The sequence below is a fragment of the Chiloscyllium punctatum genome, chromosome 1, assembly GCF_047496795.1.
Source record: "Chiloscyllium punctatum isolate Juve2018m chromosome 1, sChiPun1.3, whole genome shotgun sequence".
Lineage (NCBI taxonomy): Eukaryota > Metazoa > Chordata > Chondrichthyes > Orectolobiformes > Hemiscylliidae > Chiloscyllium > Chiloscyllium punctatum.
Window position 1 is genome coordinate 28,942,544 of NC_092739.1, and position 24,003 is coordinate 28,966,546.

At 40.6% G+C, this 24,003-nt stretch overlaps 1 protein-coding gene across 2 annotated transcripts in view; it reads left to right on the top strand.

Annotated features, from left to right (window-relative positions):
• Nucleotides 1–24,003, top strand: part of ap1ar (adaptor related protein complex 1 associated regulatory protein) — a 120,943-nt gene that overhangs the window by 67,646 nt on the left and 29,294 nt on the right. Inside the window, exons 4-6 of one of the 2 annotated variants that reach the window (XM_072583418.1) lie at nt 1,883–1,908; nt 12,006–12,102; nt 23,879–23,977. In XM_072583418.1, the coding sequence (XP_072439519.1) occupies nt 1,883–1,908; nt 12,006–12,102; nt 23,879–23,977 (222 nt within the window). The remainder of the gene's footprint in view (nt 1–1,882; nt 1,909–12,005; nt 12,103–23,878; nt 23,978–24,003) is intronic. The other variant, XM_072583512.1, reaches the window with a different exon arrangement.

The window sequence follows — 24,003 nt, forward strand, 5'->3', positions numbered from 1 at the left end:
CTGCAAGTAAATGTGCATAATTTATACTGTATTAAACCTATTTTGGTTGCAAGGCAATAAAACATCAGAAGTGACAAACAATAAAGACATTCCAAAATATTTTAAACGTAAGGGGGGTGTTTTTTTGGATGTGCAGCGTAGTTGATGGTAATATGAAATATGACGAATGTGTTGGGCAGGAATGGTAAAGAACTGTATTCTCTTATAGAGTCATAGAGATGTACAGCATGGAAACAGACCCTTTGGTCTAACCTGTCCATGCAGACCAGATATCCCAACCCAATCATCTTGTAGTGTTTCTTGGATATTTTGTTTGCAGAATAATGCTTAAGAAAGAGTGAGCCTAACAGAAAAATTTGCAGAGGTATAATTTTAAACATTTGACCGTTGTTGTTAAAGTGATGCATTTTGGCAGACTTTCTTATACATCAATTATTGTTCTTGGAACTTCCAGAACCAAGCAACATTTTGCCTGAGCGAAAACAGATTGTTGTAGCAGTTATCAAGCATATGAATATAGTTGTTCAAGAGTTTTTTTGATGTAACGAAATACTTAAGATGTTCGTTTCCACTTTAAAACTAATGCATGTCAGTGGTAAGTGAAAATGATCAAATTAAAACTAACAAACAGCCTTGCAGTCAAAGTTGGAAAAATGTCAGGCTCAAACTCAAATATATTGAACCTACCCTGTTTCGTTGTACTGATAATTTAAGTTAAAATTAAGAATTACCGATACTGAGCATTGATACTGCTACATGAATTGGAATGTCAGTGACACCACATGTTTCTTAGCATTGTGAGCTGTGTCCATGATCTTTATTCATTTATTTAGTTGAAGCAAAACTATTGTGTTAATGCCATTAACTATTTTTACCAAACGTTTGATATGAATATTTACAATTTTAGAACTAAGGCAGCAGATGGGAATACCACAAGTTTGCTTTAGAGTCGCATGTTATCCTGACTTGGAAGTATATTTCTATTTCTTTATCTTCTGCTGGGTCAAGATCCTGGAATGAAATCCTTAATAGCATTGCTGTGTACCTACAGTACGTGGCTTCCAGGTGTCTTGCTGTCAACTGCTCAAAAACTACTGCGATGGGCAGTAAATGCTTGTCACCAATATCTACATCTCATTAATGAAAAAAAAACACTTTGGCAAAAGACTGATTTGTAAAATAAAAAAAATTCCTTGTAATCATTTCCAGATTTAAAATAGTAAACAAATAAGAGTTATTGATATTTTTGATATCACTGTTAATCTGGTGTATGACTTTTAATTTTTAAAGATGTATGTAATGAATCACTTGAGAAAAGTTAAAGAAATAACATTCCCAAAATGTGGTCTATCCTCAGAATATTTGAGCTCCATCATCAGATGTAGTTGCAGGGAAATGAACCAGAATCCATATTGGCCTAAGTCCAATTGTATCCCTATAGTAAACCTGCAAAAGTGGTAACTGATCAATGATGAACAAGTATGCTCCGTATAAATCTCAACTGCTGACTGTGAATCATTAAATTGTTAAGCTTACAATAGAAACTAAATGCCATCAATTTGCTTTTTTTTTTAATTTGTTTCATACTGTTTAAAACAAAAGGAACACTACATTTTCTAAGTTTTCATGATGTAACATTAAGAAAAAATCCTTTTAAAATATCATCCCAACCAAAAAAAATTAAGGTACATACAGTCATGCAGGAATGCAATTAATTTTGTCAGTTTGATTTGTTGCTCTTGATGCATAAACATTTTGTCAGGTGTTAACATAAAATATTCATTGAATTATTTTCATGTTTACTTCTGGGTTGCCATTTATGTAATGGAAATAATGTTAACAGAGTCATGCAAGTTTTATAGCATTTCTTTTATTTTTGTAGGCTGAAAGCCCAGGATTCAACCAGAGGTAAGAAGATTGAAAAGTAATATAATTGAAGGGGTATATTTTGGTAGCTGAGACCTGACTTATTTGTGTGTCACTGGGAATTGGCCAAATCATTCAGGTTAATCATTTTGATTTGTTTTTAAAAATCATTTATGTACAGAAAAATTGTTCAAACATTTTTTCCTCAAGACACTAGGTTGGTCTTATAGCATCTGTGGAGAGAAAACAGTTAAAGTTTTGAGTCCTGTGACCCTTCAGAAGGCGCTTCTGAGCATGATGTTAACATAGCAGACCAAATAATATTGTGTTAACTCATTAAAAAGTACATGTAGTCTCTTTTTGAATTTCATTTAGTCCTCGTATCATGTATCCCTTAATTCCTTCCCTCTTTCTAGAAGCATACCCAATTTTGTCTCATTCCTTGTATGTAAGTTTCAAAGACAGGACTCAGTGTTAACTCTGTTTTCTCTCCACAAATGCTAGCAGACCTGAGTTTCTCCAGAAATATTGTTTTTGTTTGTTTCGGTTCTCCATCTGCAGTTCTGCCTTTTATTAAGTACTCTTCCCTTCTGACTTCCTACACAATGAATAAACTTACACTCTACTACATATTTTCAAGAACCTAGAAGTATATAATCGCCTTTTTGAAGGATGATCTAACTTGTATGAAGATGATTTTTATTTCCCCTCCTTCAAGGCTGGGAATGCTGAGGCAACTGATGTTGTCATGTAGGTAGTTTGGCCATAGCCTTTGCATTCCTGAATTATAGAATTATGTGAATAACTTGCAAAATTTGCATACTCAATTGTATCTCAAATTTTTTTGTATGTTTCCAAAGAGGAAGGAATCAAGGGATACATGATAAGAGGACTAGATGATGTCCATGCAAAGACCATATTTATTATAAAAATGAGTTAACATGACAGACCAAAGAATATTACAGAATTGTTTTATTGTTTCAAAAGACTAGAACAGTTTCTTAGCTATTCAGTCTTGATAGCAAATAAATTTGAAAAATCTTCCAAATTGAATATGTTTATGAATCTTGAATTGTTCAAGAAAACTCTGTATGAATCAATTCTCATTGTGGCAAATTAACGAACAAATGTTTGATTCTACTTTTCACAAAAGTGTTTTTAAGCTTAAAAGTACAGAGAGAAAATCACTTTTAAATTGGTGAGCAGTAATTTTGTATAAAAGATGTAAAATATTCTAACATGCTGGGAGCTAGCCTTTATTTCAGTCGCACATCTTTCACTTTTGGTTTCTGTCATCTGCAAGGTTTAGATTACTTACAGATTAGATTACTTAGTGTGGAAACAGACCCTTCGGCCCAACAAGTCCACACTGACCCGCCGAAGCGCAACCTACCCAGACCCATTCCCCTACATTTACCTCTGCACCTAACACTACGGGCAATTTAGCATGGCCAGTTCACCTAACCTGCACATTTTTGGGCTGTGGGAGGAAACCAGAGCACCTGGAGGCAACCCATGCAGACACTGGGAGAATGTGCAAACTCCACACAGTCAGTCACCTGAGACGGGAAATGAATCCGGGTCTCTGGCACTGTGAGGCAGCAGTGCTAACCACTGTGCCACCATGCCGCCCACAAGATGTTAGGAAAGATTCTGAGGGATCGGATTTATGACCATCTGGAAGAGCATGGCTTGATTAAAGGCAGTCAGCACGGCTTTGTGAGGGGCAGGTCATGCCTCTCAAATCTTTTTGAGTTCTTTGAGGATGTTACTAGACAAGTTGATGAAGGTCGAGCGGTGGATGTGGTGTATATGGACTTCAGTAAGGCATTTCATAAGGTTCCCCACGGTAGGCTCGTTCAGAAGGTCAGGAGGAATGGGCTACAGGGAAATTTAGCTGTCTGGGGACAGAATTGGCTGGTCAACAGAAGACAGTGAGTGGTAGTGGAAGGAAAATATTCTGCCTGGAAGTCAGTGATGAGTGGTGTTCCAAGGGCTCTGTTCTTGGGCCTCTACTCTTTGTAATATTTATTAATGACTTGGATGAGGAGATTGAAGGTTGGGTTAGCAAGTTTGCAGACGACACAAAGGTTGGAGGTGTCGTTGACAGTATAGAGGACTGTTGTAGGCTGCAGCGTGACATTGACAGGATGCAGAGATGGGCTGAGAGGTGGCACATGGAGTTCAACCAGGATAAATATGAAGTGATGCAGTTTGGAAGGTCCAACATGAAACTTGAGTCCAGGATTAAAGACAGGATTGTTGGCTATGTGGAGGAACAGCGGGATCTTGGTGTACAGGTACATAGATCCCTTAAAATTGCCACCCAGGTGGACAGGGTTGTTAAGAAAGCATATGGTGTTTTGACTTTCATAAACAGGGGGATTGAATTTGAGTCGTGAGATCTTGTTGCAGCTCTATAAAATTTTGCTTAGACTGCACTTGGAATACTGTGTCAAGTTCTGGTCGCCCTATTATAGGAAAGATGTGGATGCTTTGGAGAGGGTTCAGAGGAGGTTTACCAGGATGCTGCCTGGAATGGAGGGCTTATCTTACAAAGGGAGGTTGATTGAGCTTGGACTTTTTTCATTGGAAAAAAGAGAGGGGACCTAATTGAGGTGTACAAGATAATGAGAGGCATAGATAGAGTTGATAGCCAGAAACTTTTTCCCAGGGCAGAAATTGTTGACACGGGGGGGTCATAGTTTTAAGCTGTTTGGCAGAAAGTATAGAGGGGATGTCAGAGGCGGGTTCTTTACACAGAGAGTTGTGAGAGCATAGAATGCGTTGCCAGTAGCAGTTGTGGAAGCGAAGTCATTGGGGATATTTAAGAGACTGCTGGACATACATATGGTCACAGAAATTTGAGGGTGCGTACATTAGGTTTACCTCACATGAGGATCAATGGTTGGCACAACATCTTGGGCTGAAGGGCCTGTTCTGTGCTGTACTGTTCTATGTTCTAAATATAGATGATTACTTCTGGTCATGGCTGCTAATTGAATGCCAATGCTGCCAGTTTAGAAATCAGTGTTCCAGCAAATGCGCCGTCTTAACCTTTACAGCTAAACACATGACCAAAGCCAGCAGGAATTCTCTTCCAGAGCGATTTAAAGCGATAATCAACCATCTCTTTCTAGTTGTTTGGTCTCTACTGGCCTTTATTTAATTTGTTGTTCTATGCTGTTATTAAAGTTACCAAAGTCATTAAAGAGTAGAGTCACGAGTGTTGAAGATCTTTGTCTTGACTTCTAGGACTCTGGACAAAACTCATGGAGCAGTTAATATTTCTCTTAGTCTCATGTATCACCGCAACAGTCAGCAGAGCAGGATAAGTAGTTCAAAAAGGAGGTGGTAGGATTCTCAGAAGGAAGCCATAGTATTGAGGGAGTAATTCTTGTATATCTGCCCCAGCGAGGAACAGCTTTAGATCCTGCTTCAATACAGAGGTGTTCACTAAAGTGTGCAGCCTGACGAAATTCAGGATATGGCAAAGATTGCATTGGCAGAGATTTTGAGCATGTAAAAGGTTTAAGTGTTTTGTTCCTTTTTGACTAAACAGTTGATATTTGCAATATTTCACCGCACCACAGAAGAAAAAGGTGAAAATGTAGCTTCATGAGGACTGCAAGCTTTATTTAAATGGTGTAGAATGTTATTAACTATAATATGTTGCCTTGCAAGCACTGCATGTGAACTCTGAAATGAACCACATTAAAAAGTATTCTACTCCCCTCAATATTCAGCTAATGTGATTCCATAAGTAGCAATTATCTGGCCAGTGTCTAATATCCTGACCTCAGGAATGCTGACTTCAATCTGCAGTAGTTCACAGTGCCAGCTGTATTTGAGCTATAAAGATGAACTAATTGCCAACCTAATGGGCAACAGGGTATTTGGCTGACTTTTGTGCACAATGCAGGCACGTGTGCACGTTGTGCACAGGAAGCAGTTAATGACAGCCAGGCTGTTGCATGAAATGTAAGCAAATAGATTGATAAACACTAATGTTGTATCGCTCTAGGAGAGCCCTGCAGACTCAGCAGAGTCCATTGTCATGGTCAATCACAGTCTGCTGCATACTGCACCTCTCTCTATTCTGAGCATGAGGGACAGATTTGACACTAGGTATTGAATACTTTATTGTTAATATAAATCAAGAAAATCAATGGTTCTGATAGTAACTCTTAGGAAACACTACAATAATTTGTTCTTTCATCCAAGAAGACAGCCATTTGCAATTACTCTATCTTCTGCTGATTTTTGTATCCATTGTGACCACTCTTCTTTCCATAGGCCTCAAGTTTGGTCACAGCCTTAAATCTGACACTTCATCAGACATCTTTTGGCAGGCATAGAGATGTACAGCAGAAAAGCAAACCCTTTGGTCCAACTCATCCATGCCAACCTGGCACCCTAAATGAATCTAGTCCCATTTGCCAGCATTTAGTCCATATCCCTCCAAACCCCTCCTGTTACTGTACCCATTCTGATGTCTTTTAAATGTAATTTTACCAGCCTCCACCACTTCCCCTGGCAACTCATTCCATAATGCACCACCCTCTGCATATAAAAGTTGCCTCTCACCTTAAACTTATGCCCTCTAGTTTTTCTACCCTACCCCTATCCATGCCCCTCATAATTTTATAGACCTCTAAAAGTTCACCTCACAACTTCCAATGCTCGAGAGAAAACAGCCACAGCCTATTCAACTTCTCTCCCTAGCTGAAACCCTCCAAACCTGGCAAGATGCTTGTAAATTTTTTCTGAATCTTTTCAAGTTTGACAACATCCTTCTTATAACAAGGAGACCAGAATTGAACACAGAATCCAAAAGTGGCCTAACCACTACCCTGTACAGCCACAACATGACCTCCCAACTCATATACTTAAAGCACTAACGAATAAATGCAAGCGTACCAAACACACTCTTCACTACACTGTATACCTGTCTTTCAAGGAACTATGAGCCTGCATTTCAAGGTCCCATTGTTTGGCAATACTCCCCAAGACGTTATGCACTTAATAAAAAGCTCAGTTTTGATTTGCCTTACCAAAATGTAGCACCTCATGCTTATCTAGATTTAATTCCATCTGCCACTCCTTGGCTCATTGGCTCATCTGGTCAAGGTCCAGTTGTACTCTGAGTTAACCTTCTTGGCTGTACACTACACTTCCGATTTTGGTGTCATCTGCAAATTTACTAACCACAACTCCTATCTTCACATCCAAACCATTTATATAGGTGACAAAAAGCAGTGGACCCAGCACCAATCCATGCTAGTCACAGTCCAAAAATCAGACCTCCACCACCACCCTGTGTCTCTTATCTTTGAGCCAATTTTGTATCGAAATGGCTACTACTTCCGGTGTTCCATGTGATCTAATCATCTTAACCAGTCTACAAGCTTTCGGAGCGCTGCTCCTTCAGGTAGTGTTTCCAATTAAACCTGTTGGACTTTAACCTGGTGTTATGATTTTTAACTTTGTCCACCCCAGTCCAACACCAGTTCCTCCACATCATGCAGTCCATATAGACAATATCCAACACTCTGCTTTCTTCAATCCTCTTCGCCACTTCTTCAAAGAAACTCAATCAAATTAATAAGATACTTGTTCTCACAAGCAAAGCCATGACTATCCCTCATCAGTCCTTGCCTTTCCAAATACATGTAAATCCTATCCCTCAGAATCCCTTCCAACAACTTGCCACTAATAATGTCAAGTTCACCAGTCTAGAGTTCCCTGGCTTTTCCTTACCACTTTTCTTAAATAATGGCACCATGTTAGCCAACGTCCCATCTTTTAGCACCTTACTTGTGGCTATTGATGATACAAATATCTCAGCAAGGAGCCCAGCAATCACTTCCCGAGCTTCCCACAGAGTTCGAGGGTACACCTGGTCAGGTCTAGGTGATTTATTCACCTTTATGCGTTCTAAGACATCCAGCAGCACCACCACCTCTGTGTAACATGGACAGTTTCAACATATCACTATTTACTCCCCCAAAGGGGTCTCGCTTTCATGTCTTTCTACATGGTAAGCACTGATGCAAAATACTTGTTTAGTATCTTACTCATCTTCTGCGGTTCCAGACATAGGCTGCCTTGCTGATCTTTGAGGGGCCTTATTCTTTCCCTAGTTACTCTTTTGTCCTTAATGTATATGTAGAAACCCTTTGGATTCTGCTTAACCCTATTTGCTAAAGCTATCTCGACCCCATTTTGCCCTCCTGATTTCACTTTAAGCATATTCTTTCTACCGTTATACTCTGAGGATTCACTCAATCCTTGCTGTCTATACCTGACACTGTGCTTCCTTTTTCATGACCAGAACATCAATTTCTGTACAAAGTTTAAAAAATCACCCAACACCAGGTTATAGTTCAACAGGTTTATTTGGAAGCACTAGCTTTTTGGTGCAGTGCTCCTTCATCAGGTAGTTGTAGAGCAGGGCCATAAGACACAGAATTTATAGCAAAAGATTAGTGTCATTCAACTGAAATGATATATTGAAGAAACCTAGATTGTTGATAAGTCTTTCATGCTTTAGGGTGGGTTGCAGGTTTTGTCTCATTAATACTTTTAATTTAAGTCAGTCTCAAGATAACTTTATGTCTGAGCTGAGATGTCACTTTTTCTTCTATAAAACCTTGAGTTATCTCGAGAATGTGACTTTAAAAGTTGTTCTGGGATTTGCATGTTAATGAACCGAAACCTGCAACCCATTCTAAAAGATGGAAGACTTAACAACAATCTAGGTTTGTTCAATATATCATATCAGTTACCTGGCACTGTAATCTTTTGCTATAAATTCTCCGAAAGCTAATACTTCCAAATAAACCTGTTGGACTGTAACCTGGTGTTGTGAGATTTTTAACTTTGTCCACAGTTCAACACCAGTTCCTCCGTATCAATTTTTGTAGTCCTCCAGCATTCCCTACATCTATCTTCTTTGCCCTTCTTCCTAACAGGGCCATACTGACCCCGGACAAACTCTCATTTTTGAAGGCTTCCCACTTTCTGGCCGTCACATTACCTTTGAAATTTTCTTGTACACACTTAACAAATTCCTCTCCATCTAAGTCCTTAACATTATGGCAATCCCAGATGTTTGGAAGGTTAAAATCCCCTACCATTATCACCCTATTGTTCTTACAGATAACTCCGATCTCCTTAAAAATATGCTTCTCAATTTCCTGTGACTGATGGGGTGGGGGATGGTCTATAGTATAATCCCAATAAGATGAGCATCCCTTTCTTATTTCTCAGTTCCACCCAAATAACTTCACTGGAATATCCTCCCTAAATATTGCTGTAACATTATCCTTAATCAAAAATGCCACTCACCCTCCTGTCTTACCCCTTCCCCCTTTATCCATTCTTCCTATAGCATCTATACCCCAGAATATTAAGATGCCACTCCTGTGCATCCCTAAGCCACATCTCTGTAATAATTATGATATCCCAGTCCCATGTTTGCAACCGTGCCCTGAGTTCATCTGCCTCACTTGTCAAGCCACTTGAAATAAATGCAGTTTAATAAATCAGTCCTACCTTGTTCTCTGCCTTGCACCTGCTTGCCTTGACAATTTGATTTGCTCCTTTTCCCAACTGCACCCACCTCAGACTGATCCCTTTTCTCACTATCTCTCTGGATCCCCCACCCCCAACCCTTTACTAGTTTAAATCCTCCCAGGTGGCTGCAGCAAACCCCATATAAGTCACATCAACTGTGCTAGCGTCCTCGAATATTATCTCATTAACCATGTCAATCAACAAGTTAAATATAATTTACCTTTACTGAATCTATGCTGGCTTTTCTTAATTAATCCCCATGTCCAAGGGATGTGTACTTCTTCCCTGAATTACGATTTCTAAAAGCTTTGCCAAAGCTCAATATTATACTAACTGCCCCGTGATTGCTGGATTTATTCTTGTACCACTTTTATGAATAAGTGGAGAATATTTACACTTCTCCATTCCTAGATGAAGAAGAATTAAAACATTATGGCCAGCACCACCACCTTCCTTCCTGAGCATCTTCAGAATTATCCTAAGTAGTTCTAATGCCTTCTAAGCTTATAAATGCAGCTGATCTTTCTAATATCTCTTCTGTCAATTTTTAATCCACCCAGAATCTGAACTGCCTTATTTTTCACTTAGACTTTGCAGTATCATCTTCCTTGTTATGGACAGAGTCCAAGGAAAGAATACCACTCGTTTTGGGGCAGTTCCTCAACATTTGTAGCAATGTATGGGAGGACAGATCGCTACAGTGCTTTGACAACCTGCAAATGCTTGCACACTATGGGCGGCACGGTGGCACAGTGGTTAGCACTGCTGCCTCACAGCGCCAGAGATCCGGGTTCAATTCCCGCCTCAGGCGACTAACTGTGTGGAGTTTGCACGTTCTCCCCGTGTCTGCGTGGGTTTCTTCCGGGTGCTCCGGTTTCCTCCCACACTCCAAAGATGTGCAGGTCAGGTGAATTGGCCATGCTAAATTGCCCGTAGTGTTAGGTAAGGGGTAAATGTAGGGGTATGGGTGGGTTGCGTTTCGGCGTGGCGGTGTGGACTTGTTGGGCCGAAGGGCCTGTTTCCACACTGTGTAAGTAATCTAATCTAATCTAATTACTATTGTCTCCAGCTAGAACAGTAGACTGCATCATCTGAATGTTGAATGTCTTCTGCTTGTACTGCAATGGGAGTTGAGACATCAATTATTAAGACACTGAATCATGCTTTGGTGGGCATTTCTACTAACCAAATTGGCCACTATTTCTAGCCTCAAAAGGATGGGCTTCCAACTGTTGGATGTAAACCAATGTTAACCATCAGGATATTTCATTCTCATTAATATTTGCCACAGGCCTTTTTTTTGGCAGGCGTGACAATGCAATATGATTTCAGTATGCATCATCTGCTTTCTGCAGGATTCCCCATCAAAGTCCTCATTTGATAACTTTTTCCAGAACTCCTATGTAAGCACCAGCGCTCCCTTTGTACTCTTTACCAGTACCAGTCTGTCACCATATGCTGATCCCACCCCGGAGTTGTCCTGTAATGTGCATGCAGTTTTCACTTCTAATTTGACAATTACAGTTAAAGACCATCATCATTATTGTTCTTTCACTTCTTTCTCGTCAAAAACTGTGACACATCAATAGCTTTATGGGGAAGGGGTGAGAAGGAAGAGATCAATGTTAACATCTTATGCAGTCTGCAAAGTGTTGTATGGTACAACATGAGACTTTCGGGTGAATCAGCTTGAAATACTGTGGATCTCCAACACTATAAAGCTTAGTCATATCCATCACATGCCAAGTGTCACATAAGACAAAATATTGGGGCTGGAGTTTTCAGAAATCATGACAATGAGGCTGTCAGTATTCACACCTTTATAAAATAAAACAGACACAGAAATATGGAAGCTGTTGACTGATTTGTTCAGCTCTTAGATAATCTGCTTTACCTGCGAATAGATTCAGCATCAAAATCCATGTAAGGGCATTAAGTTGTACTTGTTTCCTAGTTACCCATTTAAAAAAAATAAAGTTAGACTTTTGCATTCAGGTGCAAGTAAATGTTTAATGATGTGATGAAACTTTAAAACCATCTCCCTTGTTCTAACATATGTAACTTTGCGTGTGTTTCGTTCTTACATAATGTCCTTTTGTGCCAGAGATTTTGGGAAAAAAAAATCTTGAACTTTCTTGTCTCCATCATCTTTCTCAATCATTCCTTTCTTTTCCTCACACTTATTTTTGCTGTTTGCACATGATTTGACATTAATTTGAACAGTAAGTTAAATTTATACTTGGCTTGGAGTTTGTGTCTCAGAAGATTCTTTGGTCTCACTGAGGAGATCACTCTTGCTTGCACTGTTGTCAATCTCCTGTGAAGGGACTTCTGCTGAATCAAGAGGCCAATAACAGCAAGTTGCTGCTCAAAAGCCCCTGAGCGCACTGCAAACTGCTTTAAGATAGTGGGGTAACTTTGCATTGGTTTGGTTCATGTGGTGAATGTATTTCTTTATCAGCTGTGACATAATCAAATTTTTCACTGTGGTCATTCTTGCAATTATTGTGGTTTTGATGTGAGCCTAGTTACCATAGCCATTGTCATTCATATTTTAACAGGCCAATTAACGAAGATGAAGTCCAAATCCTTCAAAATAGACAGTATGATGCTATTTCTCAGAAGCAAGTGGCGGTGGACAAACAGCTCCAGACTGAGGTACAATGCAGATAATTTAGTTCCTTCTTTATTATTCATTTTTTTCTTTGAAAATAAATTGATAACTTTCAACTTACTAATCTCCGAAATTGGAAGTTTTGTTTTTTGTAGTAGAATCTCTAACTACTCCACTTTGAATAGTATGGAAGCCGGTTTTTTGCAACATCTTGGTAAAATTCTGTCCACGCTGCAGTAATGCTTAATTTGTTCAGAACCTCAAATCCAAAGAGCATAGATTCATGATTCATTGTGGTGAGAGAGTACAGAGGTTCCATATTTAACTTATGCAGATTATCTCAGAGCAAACTCCGTTAGCTGAGTGGATGGTCATGTGCACTTTGCGATATCATCCTATTCTGTGGACTGACAAATGAATGTCTGCCGCAAATGGAATCCTTTATTGTGTGACTTGTGTTGTTTCATTTTACATTTAGCCTGACAATTGATTCTTCTTGCATTGAAATACCAGCTACAATACAGCATGTCTACAATTCTACTAAAGTAATTTGAAGGCTGATGGATTCCGTTCAAGTATTGCATTCAAGAAATTTTCATTATGATTTTAGTAGAAGACAATAAATGTTTCAACGTTTTGTATATTCAAAGGAAACTAAGTACATTTTATCCAACTCTATCAAATTGATTTCTACATCTGTGGAAATTTTTCAGAAATAGTGTTCTAGGGCTCTTTGCCTAATATGCAACCACATCAGGCTGTTTGAGTTTGTTTCTGTTAAAATTGATTGAAAATACATTAGGAGTTTTTGAAACATGGTTTTCCTACAAATCAAATTTCAGGTAACTTATCTTCTGAGAATGCTATGTTCAGTAGGTCCCCTCAAACCTCAAGCTGGAGGATCTCATCTCTTGTTTGGCAAAGAAACAAATGCAGCTTTGGTCCTGGATAGATTGAAGTAATGAGCAACACGTCACCTCTTCAACCACAGAAGTGCGTGATGGACACTGAAGTGGGTCTGCTAATTATGGTAGCTTTTTTTTATGGTTTACCTTTCCAGTAATCAATTACATTAGATTAGATTACTTACAGTGTGGAAACAGGCTCTTCGGCCCAACAAGTCCACACCGACCCGCCGAAGCGCAACCCACCCATTCCCCTACATTTACCCCTTTACCTAACACTACGGGCAATTTAGCATGGCCAATTCACCTGACCTGCACATCTTTGGACTGTGGGAGGAAACCGGAGCACCCGGAGGAAACCCACGCAGACACTGGGAGAACGTGCAAACTCCACAGTCAGTCGCCTGAGTCAGGAATTGAACCCGGGTCTCTGGCGCTGTAAGGCAGCAGTGCTAACCACTGTGCCACCGTGCCGCCCACTATGCCACCGTGCCACCCACTACGTTTGTTATTGAAATGTTAATATACTTAGGCAGACTGGGCCATATAGCAAATTCCAATGATCTCTTCTCATCTCTTGAACAGAAATTCGGATCTAAGTTTTTAAAAATTATTTTCATTTGTCTAAACTCTAGTGAGTAGAGTCCCAACCTGAGACTTCCTCAAAACATTCTAATAAATTAGTCAGCTCATAAGGCAATCCCGCCATATCAGTGATCATTGTAGTGCATCTTCTCTGAACTGCCTGCAATGAAATAACATCCTCTTTTATAAAAGGGGGCCAATACTGCTCTCAGTACTCCAGATGTAGTCTGACCAGCACCTTATACAGTAGAGAGATGTCCCTACTCTTATCCCCTTAAATAAAGGTCACCATTCTATTAGCCTTCCTGATTACTTGCTGCATCATGCAGTATTCTAGCTTTGTGTTTTGTGCACATGTACCCTCAAGTCTCTTTGCAGCTATCTGCAGTTTTCTCCACTTAAATAATATTTTGCTCTTTTGTCCACCCTTTGAAAATGAACTTCACATTTTCCCCACTTTTGCCAACTTCTACCTATTTCCATAACCTATCAAAATATCTATGCATCCTTCTCAGAACTTCCCTTTCCACCAATTTTTATCATCTGCAAATTTGGCTACAATGCATTCACTTCCTTCCTCCAAGTCATTCATATATATTGTAAACAGTTGTATTCCTAGCACAGATCCCTGTGGAGTCCCATTAGTTCCAGGTTGCCAACCTGAAAAGAACTCCTTATGCCTGCTCACTTTTTCCTGACCATGTAGCAATTCTCAATCCATGATAATATACTATCTTCAATATCATGGATTTTTATCTTCCAACTTAACCGTTTGGGAGATATCTTATTGAATGTATTTTGGAACTACAACACATCTATTGGTTCTCCTCTATCTGCTTTGGTTGAGACTTCCTCGAAATACTGTAATAAATTCGTCAGACACAATTTCCCTTTTGTGAGCCATGCTGACACTGCTTGATTAGGTTATGATTTTCGAAATGTGCTGCTATTACTACCTTAATTGATTCCAACATTTTTTCAACAATAAATGTTAGGCTAATAAGGCTTTAATTGCCCATTTTCTGCCCCTCTACCTTTTTGAATAAGGGTGTTACATTGGCAATTTTCCAATTTTGTGGTAATTTTTTAGAATCCATGGATTTTTGGAAAATTACAACCAGCACATCCACTATCTCTGGCTACTTCTGTGAGACAGCAGTGCTAACCACTGAGCCACCATGCCGCCTCAAGCCCAGACAATCCAGTCTTTTCTCAATGGCAGACCATAGCAAGAATGTCCTTTGTCAAACTAGAGGAGACACTGCATACAATACACAAGTTATGGCCTTACCAAGGCCTCACCAATTGCAACAAGACATCCTTACTCCGATACTCAAATCCTCTCGCTATGAAGGGGAGCATGCCATTAGCTTCCTTCCCTGCCTGCTGCACCAGCATGTTAACCTTCAACTGTTCCACCATGATACCCAGGTCTCATTGCACCTCATCTTTTCCTCAACTGTCACCATTCAGAATAATATACCTTTTTTTTGTGACCAAAGTGGATAACCTCACATTTTTCCACATTAGTTTGCATTTGCCAAGTATTCGGCCACTCAGCCAGTCTGTCCAAGTCATCCTACAACCTTTTAGCATCTTCCTCACAGCACATGCTACCATCCAGCTTAGTGTCAATTGCAAGTTTGGAGATATTGCGTTCAATTCCTTCATCCAAATCGTAAATGTATTTTGTATTTGTCTATACGATTCTCTAGTAATAATGATGGTACTTATAGAGTCAGAGAGATGTAAGCATGGAAACAGACCCTTCGGTCCAATCCGTCCATGCTGACCAGATATCCCAACCCAATCTAGTCCCACTTGCCAGCACCTGGCCCATATCCCTCCAAACCCTTCCTATTCATATACTCATCCAAATGCCTCTTAAATGTTGCAATTGTACCAGCCTCCACCACTTCCTCTGGCAGCTCATTCCATACACGTACTACCCTCTGCGTGAAAAAGTTGCCCCTTCGGTCTCTCTTATATCTTTCTCCTCTCACCCTAAACTTGTGCCCTCTAGTTCTGGACTCCCCGACCCCAGGGAAAAGACTTTGTCCATTTATCCCATCCATGCCCCTCATAATTTTGTAAACCTGCTCCAGGGAAAACAGCCCCAGCCTGTTCAGCTTCTCCCTGTAGCTCAGATCCTCCAACCCTGGCAACATCCTTGTAAATCTTTTCTGAACCCTTTCAAGTTTCACAACATCTTTCCGATAGGAAGGAGACCAGAATTGCACGCAATATTCCAAGAGTGACCTAACCAATGTCCTGTACAGCCGCAACATGACCTTCCAACTCCTATACTCAATACTCTGACCAATAAAGGAAAGCATACCAAACGCCGCCTTCACTATCCTATCTACCTGCAACTCCACTTTCGAGGAGCTATGAACCTGCACTTCAAGGTCTCTTTGTTCAGCAACACTCCCTAGGACCTTACCATTAAGTGTATAAGTCCTGCTAAGATTTGCTTTCCCTAAATGCAGCACCTCGCATTTATCTGAATTAAACTCCATCTGCCCCTTCTCAGCCCATTGGCCCATCTGGTCCAGATCCTGTTGTAATCTGAGGTAACCCTCTTCGCTGTCCACTACACATCCAATTTTGGTGTCATCTGCAAACTTACCAACTGTACGTCTTCTGCTCGCATCCAAATCATTTATGTAAATGACTAAAAGTCAAGAGGACCCAGCACCGATCCTTGTGGTACTCCACTGGTCACAGACCTCCAGTCTGAAAAACACCCCTCCACCACCACCCTCTGTCTTCTACCTTTGAGCCAGTTCTGTATCCAAATGGCTAGTTTCTCCCTGTATTCTGTGAGATCTAACCTTGCTAATCAGTGTCCCATGGGGAATTTTGTCGAACGCCTTACTGAAGTCCATATAGATCACATCTACTGCTCTGCCCTCATCAATCTTCTTTGTTACTTCTTCAAAAAACTCAATCAAGTTTGTAAGACATGATTTCCCATGCACAAAGCCACGTTGACTATTCTGAATCCATCCTTGCCTTTCCAAGTACATGTACATCCTGTCCTTCAGGATTCCCTCCAACAAATTGCCCACCACTGAGGTCAGGCTCACCGATCTATAGTTCCCTGGCTTGTCTTTACCGCCCTTCTTAACAATTAATTCCTTCTCTGCATTGTTTTCATATTAATGGGATGTGTGATTTATTTCCACATGCCAAATATTTGTTTAACTCTGCAATTTCCTTGTTCCCTATAAGTATCTCCTCCGAATCATTTACTCAGGGGCCAATGTTCACTTTGACCCCTCTCTTCCTTTTTGTAGATATTCAAAGAAGTTCTTGTCAGTTTTTTTTTATATTCTTTGCCAGTTTGCCCTCATGGTTTATTTTCTCCTTCACTTGAATAACTTTTAAGTCTTCCTTTACTGGATACTGAATTTATGCCAATCTTTGGAACATATGCCTCCTTATTATGCAAATTTTCTTTCACCTTAGTAGTGTCCTTAACTACTTTGGGTGGCCATGTTGGATTTTCCATCTCATAGAATCTTTCCTCCTCACTGGGGTATATTTTTGCTGCGAGTCATGAATTACGTCCTTGTTTCCAACATAGTTGTCTCCCACTCAAACAGAATAATAAATTGCTACTTTCTTGGAGATCTTTTACTCTGAAGTTATTTATTAAAGCTGCCTCATTACCCATTACCAGATCCAGGATAGCCTGTTGCCTGGCTGACTCCATGACACCTTTTGTAAGGGGTAGTTTCATAGAGCACTCCAAATTTGTTATCGTAGCTTCCCTTTCCCACTTGATTGACCCAATCAACCTGAAGATTGAAGTCACCAGAGTTGTTGCTCTTTTATTTTTACATGCTTTTATTCTTTGTTGATTTATACTCTTTCCTACACTATGGCTACTATTTGTGGGTCCACACATTAATACTATCAATGACTTCTTTCACGTGCTGTTTTCTGCTTTCACCCAAATGAATGCTATATCATCCAAGACTAGATCATATCTTGTAAGAGTCTTCATTTGATCACTTATTAAACAGTGTTACCCAACCATATTTTCCTTCCCTCCTGTCTTTCTGAAAGGTCAAATATCTTTGAAAGTTAAGTTCCAAGCTCTGATCTCCTTGTAATGTCTCCGTAATGGCTAAACAAATCATATCTTTGATTTTTACCTTGATTTGCACTGTTAGTTCATCTATCTTATTCTGAATGCTTTGTACATTAAGGCTTGCCTATTATCCACAGACCAATAGCCTAGATTTCTGAATTACTTGCCTACTAAACTAACTCTTAAACTGTTTGCACATTCTCCCATGTCTACATGAGTTTCCTCCGGTGCTCTGATTTCCTCCCATGCTGTAAAGATATGCAGGTTAAGTGGATTAGGAAATGCAGGGCTACAGGGCTAGTGTAGGTGGGTGGTTCTGGGTGATATGCTCTTTGGAGACTTGGAGAGGACTTGTCGGGCCAAATGGCTTGTTTCCACACTGTAGGGATTCTACAAAATTAAACCACTGTTTCCCTATATTAAATTGGTGTTGACCCAATAGAAGAGTAACCCCAGCTTTCTAAGTTTGTCAATTAACATGGACTTTGGTAAAATTGCACCCCCCCCCCAACCCATGCCCCTTAACCTCCTGCACCATTACCTTTCTCTCTCCCCCACCCCCACAAATAATAATGTGGCCTGTGTCCAATTTGAAAACAAGTCAGTGAAAAAGACTATGAAAAACTGTTGCATTCTGAAAAAATATAGTTTTTCTTTCATTAGTTCAAAATACACAATTGTGAAAGCTACTTGTAATATATGCTATTAAAAATCCACCTATAAGTTTCCATACAGATTTCTAAAATCTTATCATAATATGAATATAAAACTCCAAAGAGTTAAACTGGTTTTATGAATCCCTTAAAATAAAGACGGTATTTGAACGGAAAGGATTTTGTTTTGAATTGAGGAACTAATGTCATTAAATGTGAAGAATAAGTAAATTATCCTTTCTAAATGTTTCATGTTAGTCCAATTACTAGTTTCAAATTACCTAATACCAGATAGAACTAATATCTCTTGGTGAAATCCAAGCTTCAGTTCTAAGGTTTATGGCAGCTTTTGGACTTGAAAAAAATCAGATCATTTGAACGATCACTCCCCATTAAAATAATTGGAGTAAGGAATCTGGCACCATTCTGAACTGTAACTTTTGAATAACATAAATCCCTGTGGGCATCTGCACATGTTTTGTTTCACAGCATAAATATCTGATGAAAGCAGGGAATCTTTGTGGAACTTTTTTTTACCTCAAATGCTATAAAGCCAAAGAAGGCTGTCAAATACATCATAGGAAATTGTCCTCAACTCTCAGTAGCTCCCCTCCAGGTGCTTCAAACCCAATGGCTGTTGATTTGACATCAATATGGAATGTGCACATAGTTGTAAGAGAAAATGAGAGTTGTCTATATTTATGTCATTTATTTAAGTAGAACTGACACTAAGTTTTACTAAGTTTTATTCTTCCATTGCAGGCTCTGTTGCTAACTGTCATGTCACTAAAATGTTACATTATAGAAGTATTAGCTATTTTTTCCTTGAGTTTAAAGGGGTAAATGAATGAATGAATGAAAACGTGTCACTTGGGGACAAACAAGTGTAAGATTTTTTTTGAAACTGCGAACACTGAATTGTGACATTTTTAAAAACAAAAATCTGTTTAAGACTATTGTAGCTGTAATTTCTTCCAACTTAGAAGGTATCCAAATTTTCAGAGTGGTTTTCCACCTGAAGTCATAGAAATCTTACCTTGTGGAAGCAAGCCATTTGGCCCATTGAGTCCACACTGACCCTCCAAAGAGAATTATATCCAGAATCAACCCCTTACTGTATCCGTGGGTGGCACAGTTGTTAGCACTGTTGCCTCACAGCACCAGAGACCTGGGTTCAATTCCCACCTCAGGTGACTCTGCGTGGGTTTCCTCCGGGTGCTCTGGTTTCCTCCCACAATCCAAAAATGTGCAGGTTAGGTGAATTGGCCATGTCAAATTGCCCATAGTGTTAGGTGAAGGGGTAAATGTAGGGGAATAGGTCTGGATGGGTTGCGTTTCGGTGGGTCAGTGTGGATTTGTTAGGCCGAAGGGCCTGTTTCCACACTGTAAGTAATCTAATCTATCCCAGTAACCCTGCATTTCCTGTGGCTAATCTACCTAGCCTGAACATTCTTGAACACTGTGGACAATTCAGCCAGGTCAATTCACCTGAAATGCACATTTGTGGGCTGTGGGAGGAACCCAGAGCACCTGGAGAAAACTCACGTAGACACAGAAAAGCTCCGCACAGACAGTTGTCCAAGGCTGGAATCGAACCTGGGTTCCTGGCACTGAGCGACAGCAATGCTAACTACTGAGTCACTGTGCGGTCCAAATGTTATGTTCCAATTCCTTTCCCTTTCCCTTTCCCATCTTTCCCCTGGATCACAGACACTTTACCAACATACAAAAAGGTATGGCTAGTGGTATTGATTAAATATAGTGTGCATGGACATTTTCTCATGTAATGAGATGACGTTTCAATATATCCTGTGCAATGTGATTGCAATAAATCAATAGTATAAGAAATCAGCTTTTCAGCCTGTTAGTTGACAGCATACTATAGGAGAATCGTTTGACATCAAAAATTAGTATAGAATATAAATGGCCTTCAAGATAACTTAGTGAATTAATTTGGTATTTTTATTTTATTTATTTGTCGTCACATGTATTTAGTTACAAAATATAGTGAAGTGTTGCCACACTCCGGTGTCATCTTAAAACAGAAAAATAAACCGAAACAAAGTATAAAGGCAGAAAAATAGTAAAGAGAAAGCATTCAACTTTACTGTCCTCCTAGTTAATTGCTCCTCCACGGGTCATTGGCCTGGTGGCCTTGGCATGAGCCCCCTTCGCCGTGCTGCCACTGCTGGAACAAAAGTTGCTACTGACTTCCTCACTACTGAATCCTTGCTGGACCTCGCCAATGCAGATGCCACCAATGCCACTGACCCCACTGCCACCATGAACCAGCTTCAGGCCCATCTCGCCGATGCAGGTGCTACCGTGCCGCTTTGTCTCGTACTGGGCCCAAACTCACCTTCATGACTCTGCGCTAGACACCCCTGGGAACTCAAACCCGCCTCCACTGCAGCAGCTCAGAGTCGGCGCCCGGCCACAACACTGCCTTGCTGGTGCAGATGCTGCCAGGAACCCATACTTACCACGAGCCCGTGCTGGATTCACTAACCGCCACCAATATGTTCTTCAAGAGGTAAGTAAAATAAAAGAGCAAAAAGAAACTGAGAGAAGAGAAAAGAAGAGTGGGTGAGCCCTGGGCTGCAAAGTGCAGCAGGTCAGGTAGCATCCAAGGAGCAGGAAAATCGATGTTTTGGGCATGAGCCCTTCTTCAGGAATGAGGAAAGTGTGCCAAGCAGGCTAAGATAAAAGGTAGGGAGGAGGGACTTGGGGGAGGGGAGTTGGAAATGCGATAGGTTAAGGTGAGGGTGATAGGTCGGGTGGGGGTGGAGAGGTCAGGACGATGATTGCAGGTTAGGAAGATGGTGCTGAGTTCGAGGGTTGGGACTGAGACAAGGTGGGGGGAGGGGAAATGAAGAAACTGGAGAAATCTGAGTTCATCCCTTGTGGTTGGAGGGTTCCTAGGCGGAAGATGAGGCACTCTTCCTCCAGCCGTCGTGTTGCTATGGTCTGGTGATGGAGTCCAAGGACCTGCATGTCCTTGGTGGAGTGGGAGGGGGAGTTGAAGTGTTGAGCTATGGGGTGGTTGGGTTGGTTGGTCCGGGTGTCCCAGAGGTGTTCTCTTAAATGTTCCGCAAGTAAGCGGCCTGTCTCCCCAATATAGAGGAGGCCACATCGGGTGCAGTGGATGCAGTAAATGATGTGTGTGGAGGTGCAGGTGAATTTGTGGCGGATATGGAAGGATCCCTTGGGGCCTTGGAGAGAAGTAAAGGGGGAGGTTTGGGCACAAGTTTTGCATTTCTTGTGGTTGCAGGGGAAGGTGTCGGGAGTGGAGGTTGGGTTGGTGGAGGGTGTGGACCGGACAAGGGAGTCACGGAGGGAGTGGTCTTTTCGGAATGCTGGTGGGCAGGGGAGGGAAATATATCCCTGGTGGTGGGGTCTGTTTGGAGGTTGCGGAAATGATGACGGATAATACGATGTATATGGAGGTTGGTGGGGTGGTAGATGAGGACCAGTGGGGTTCTGTCCTGGTGGCGATTGGAGGGGCGGGGCTTAAGGGCGGAGGAGCGGGAAGTGGAGGAGATGCGGTGGAGAGCATCGTCGATCATGTCTGGGGGGAATTTGCGGTCTTTGAAGAAGGAGGCCATCTGGGTTGTTTGGTATTGTAACTGGTCTTCCTGGGAGCAGATGCGGCGGAGACGAAGGAATTGGGAATATGGGATGGCGTTTTTACAGGGGACACGGTGGGAGCAGGTGTAGTCTAGGTAGCTGTGGGAGTCGGTCGGTTTATAGTAAATGTCTGTGTTGATTCGGCTGCCCGAGATAGAAATGGAGAGGTCTAGGAAGGGGAAGGAAGAGTCTGAGACGGTCCAGGTAAATTTGAGGTCAGGATGGAAGGTGTTGGTAAAGTGGATGAACTGTTCAACCTCCTCGTGTGAGCATAAGGCAGCGCCGATACAGTGGTCGATGTAGCGGAGGAAAAGGTGGTGGGTGGTCCAACACCCCTCCCCTAAGTTCCTTCTCCTACCTTTTATCTTAGCCTGCTTGGCACACTTTCCTCATTCCTGAAGAAGGGCTCATGCCCAAAACGTCGATTCTCCTGCTCCTTGGATGCTGCCTGACCTGCTGCGCTTTTCCAGCAACACATTTTCAGCTCTGATCTCCAGCATCGGCAGTCCTCACTTTCTTCTGGGCTGCAAAGCCCTACTTCACCGCCATCTTACTGGAAACTTTGTGCTCGAAGTTGAGCTCAAAACCTGAAGAAATGTTTGAGCATGCATTATTTGCAAGCATTGAAGGCCAGTTTCCAGACATTGTCAACCCCTTGTATGAGCATCTATGGCATATATTTTAACAATCAAATCGCTGTATATGTTTAATTTGCTTTGTTTTGATATATAATGCAATCCGATATAATAGGCAGCAAAACTGTGGTTTTACCCATTAGAATAAATATTTAGTTATTTATATTTTGTATTGGCAGCTGTCCAGTGTAAAAAAAAAAAAAAAAAAATTGTAAAGAAAGGCTTACAGGCAAGCCACCTTGACTGAATATATTTTCTTGGTCGTCACCAAAATGAGTAGATTGTCATCAAAGTGAATACAGTTTTGATTTTCGCTCTTCTGTCTTACAAATTTGAGGATGACTGGCACCCATGTGCAGACAATCAACAGCTTCTTGAGGAACAGAATAGGAAGGGAAAGATTACCAAGAAATAGAGGCAGTTTTTCACTTTTTAAAGTCAGTCAAATGTATGTCATTGCTGCTTAATAAGACTGATTTGTTTTCAAAGAGGGGATAGTATAAAAAAAATGAAAAGAGCTGGTTATCGTGAAATGGAAATGTGACCATCCTAAAGAGGGTACAGTGTGAATTAGGAATCCAGGTTATAGAGAAGATCAAAGAAATTTTTTTTTCTCCTCCTGGGAAAGAGGTTAAAATGATCCAACAGATTTAAAATTTTAAAAATTATTTTATATTGAAAATCTTCCAAATTATCTATACTGATTTGAAAATTATGTTTAATTTGACAGAAACAATAGGAAATTAGAAGTTTCTTGGGTACTTAAATAAAACTTTTCTGTACATGGGGTAATGAATGAAATAAGTGACAAGGGAAGATCATTGAGACAGCTCACACAAAAGTGAACCACATCGCTGTCCTAAAAGAGCAGAAAATTAGGGAACGTTTGCCTGAGAAGGCTGATGAACCCAATACTCTTTGGCTCTTTTTAATTACATTCCCTGTTTCTAAAATGTGTCTCCTCCCCCCCACACCCCCCCCCCCCCACCCCAAACTGTGCTGACATCTCCTGACATCTGTGTTTGAAACTAAATATTGAGTTTCCTTATTGATGGACTATTTCATCCAGACATCTCAGTAGTGAATAGCAAGAGTAAGTTTTACCATTCTCTTGTTACGTTTTAATTTATATTATTCTCAATTTTATTTTTCTTTGTTTTCATTTTTGTTTGTAATTAAATTGTTCATTCTTTATTTGGTATTAAAATTCATGTAAGGAGCACTAACCTACTGCTGAAAATGCTTGTAATATAATTTTGATTTTTTTTCTAGAGAGGTTTATCATTTGTTAACCTTTTTATTTCATTCACATGCAGTTAGCTGCACAAGAGGAGCAGTTAAGGATAGAAGAAGAAGCATTTTATGCTGCACAGCGTGAAGCAGCCAGGGCAACAAAGCAGAAAAAGCTTTTGGAGGTGAGGGCATGAAGCCCATGTTTGGT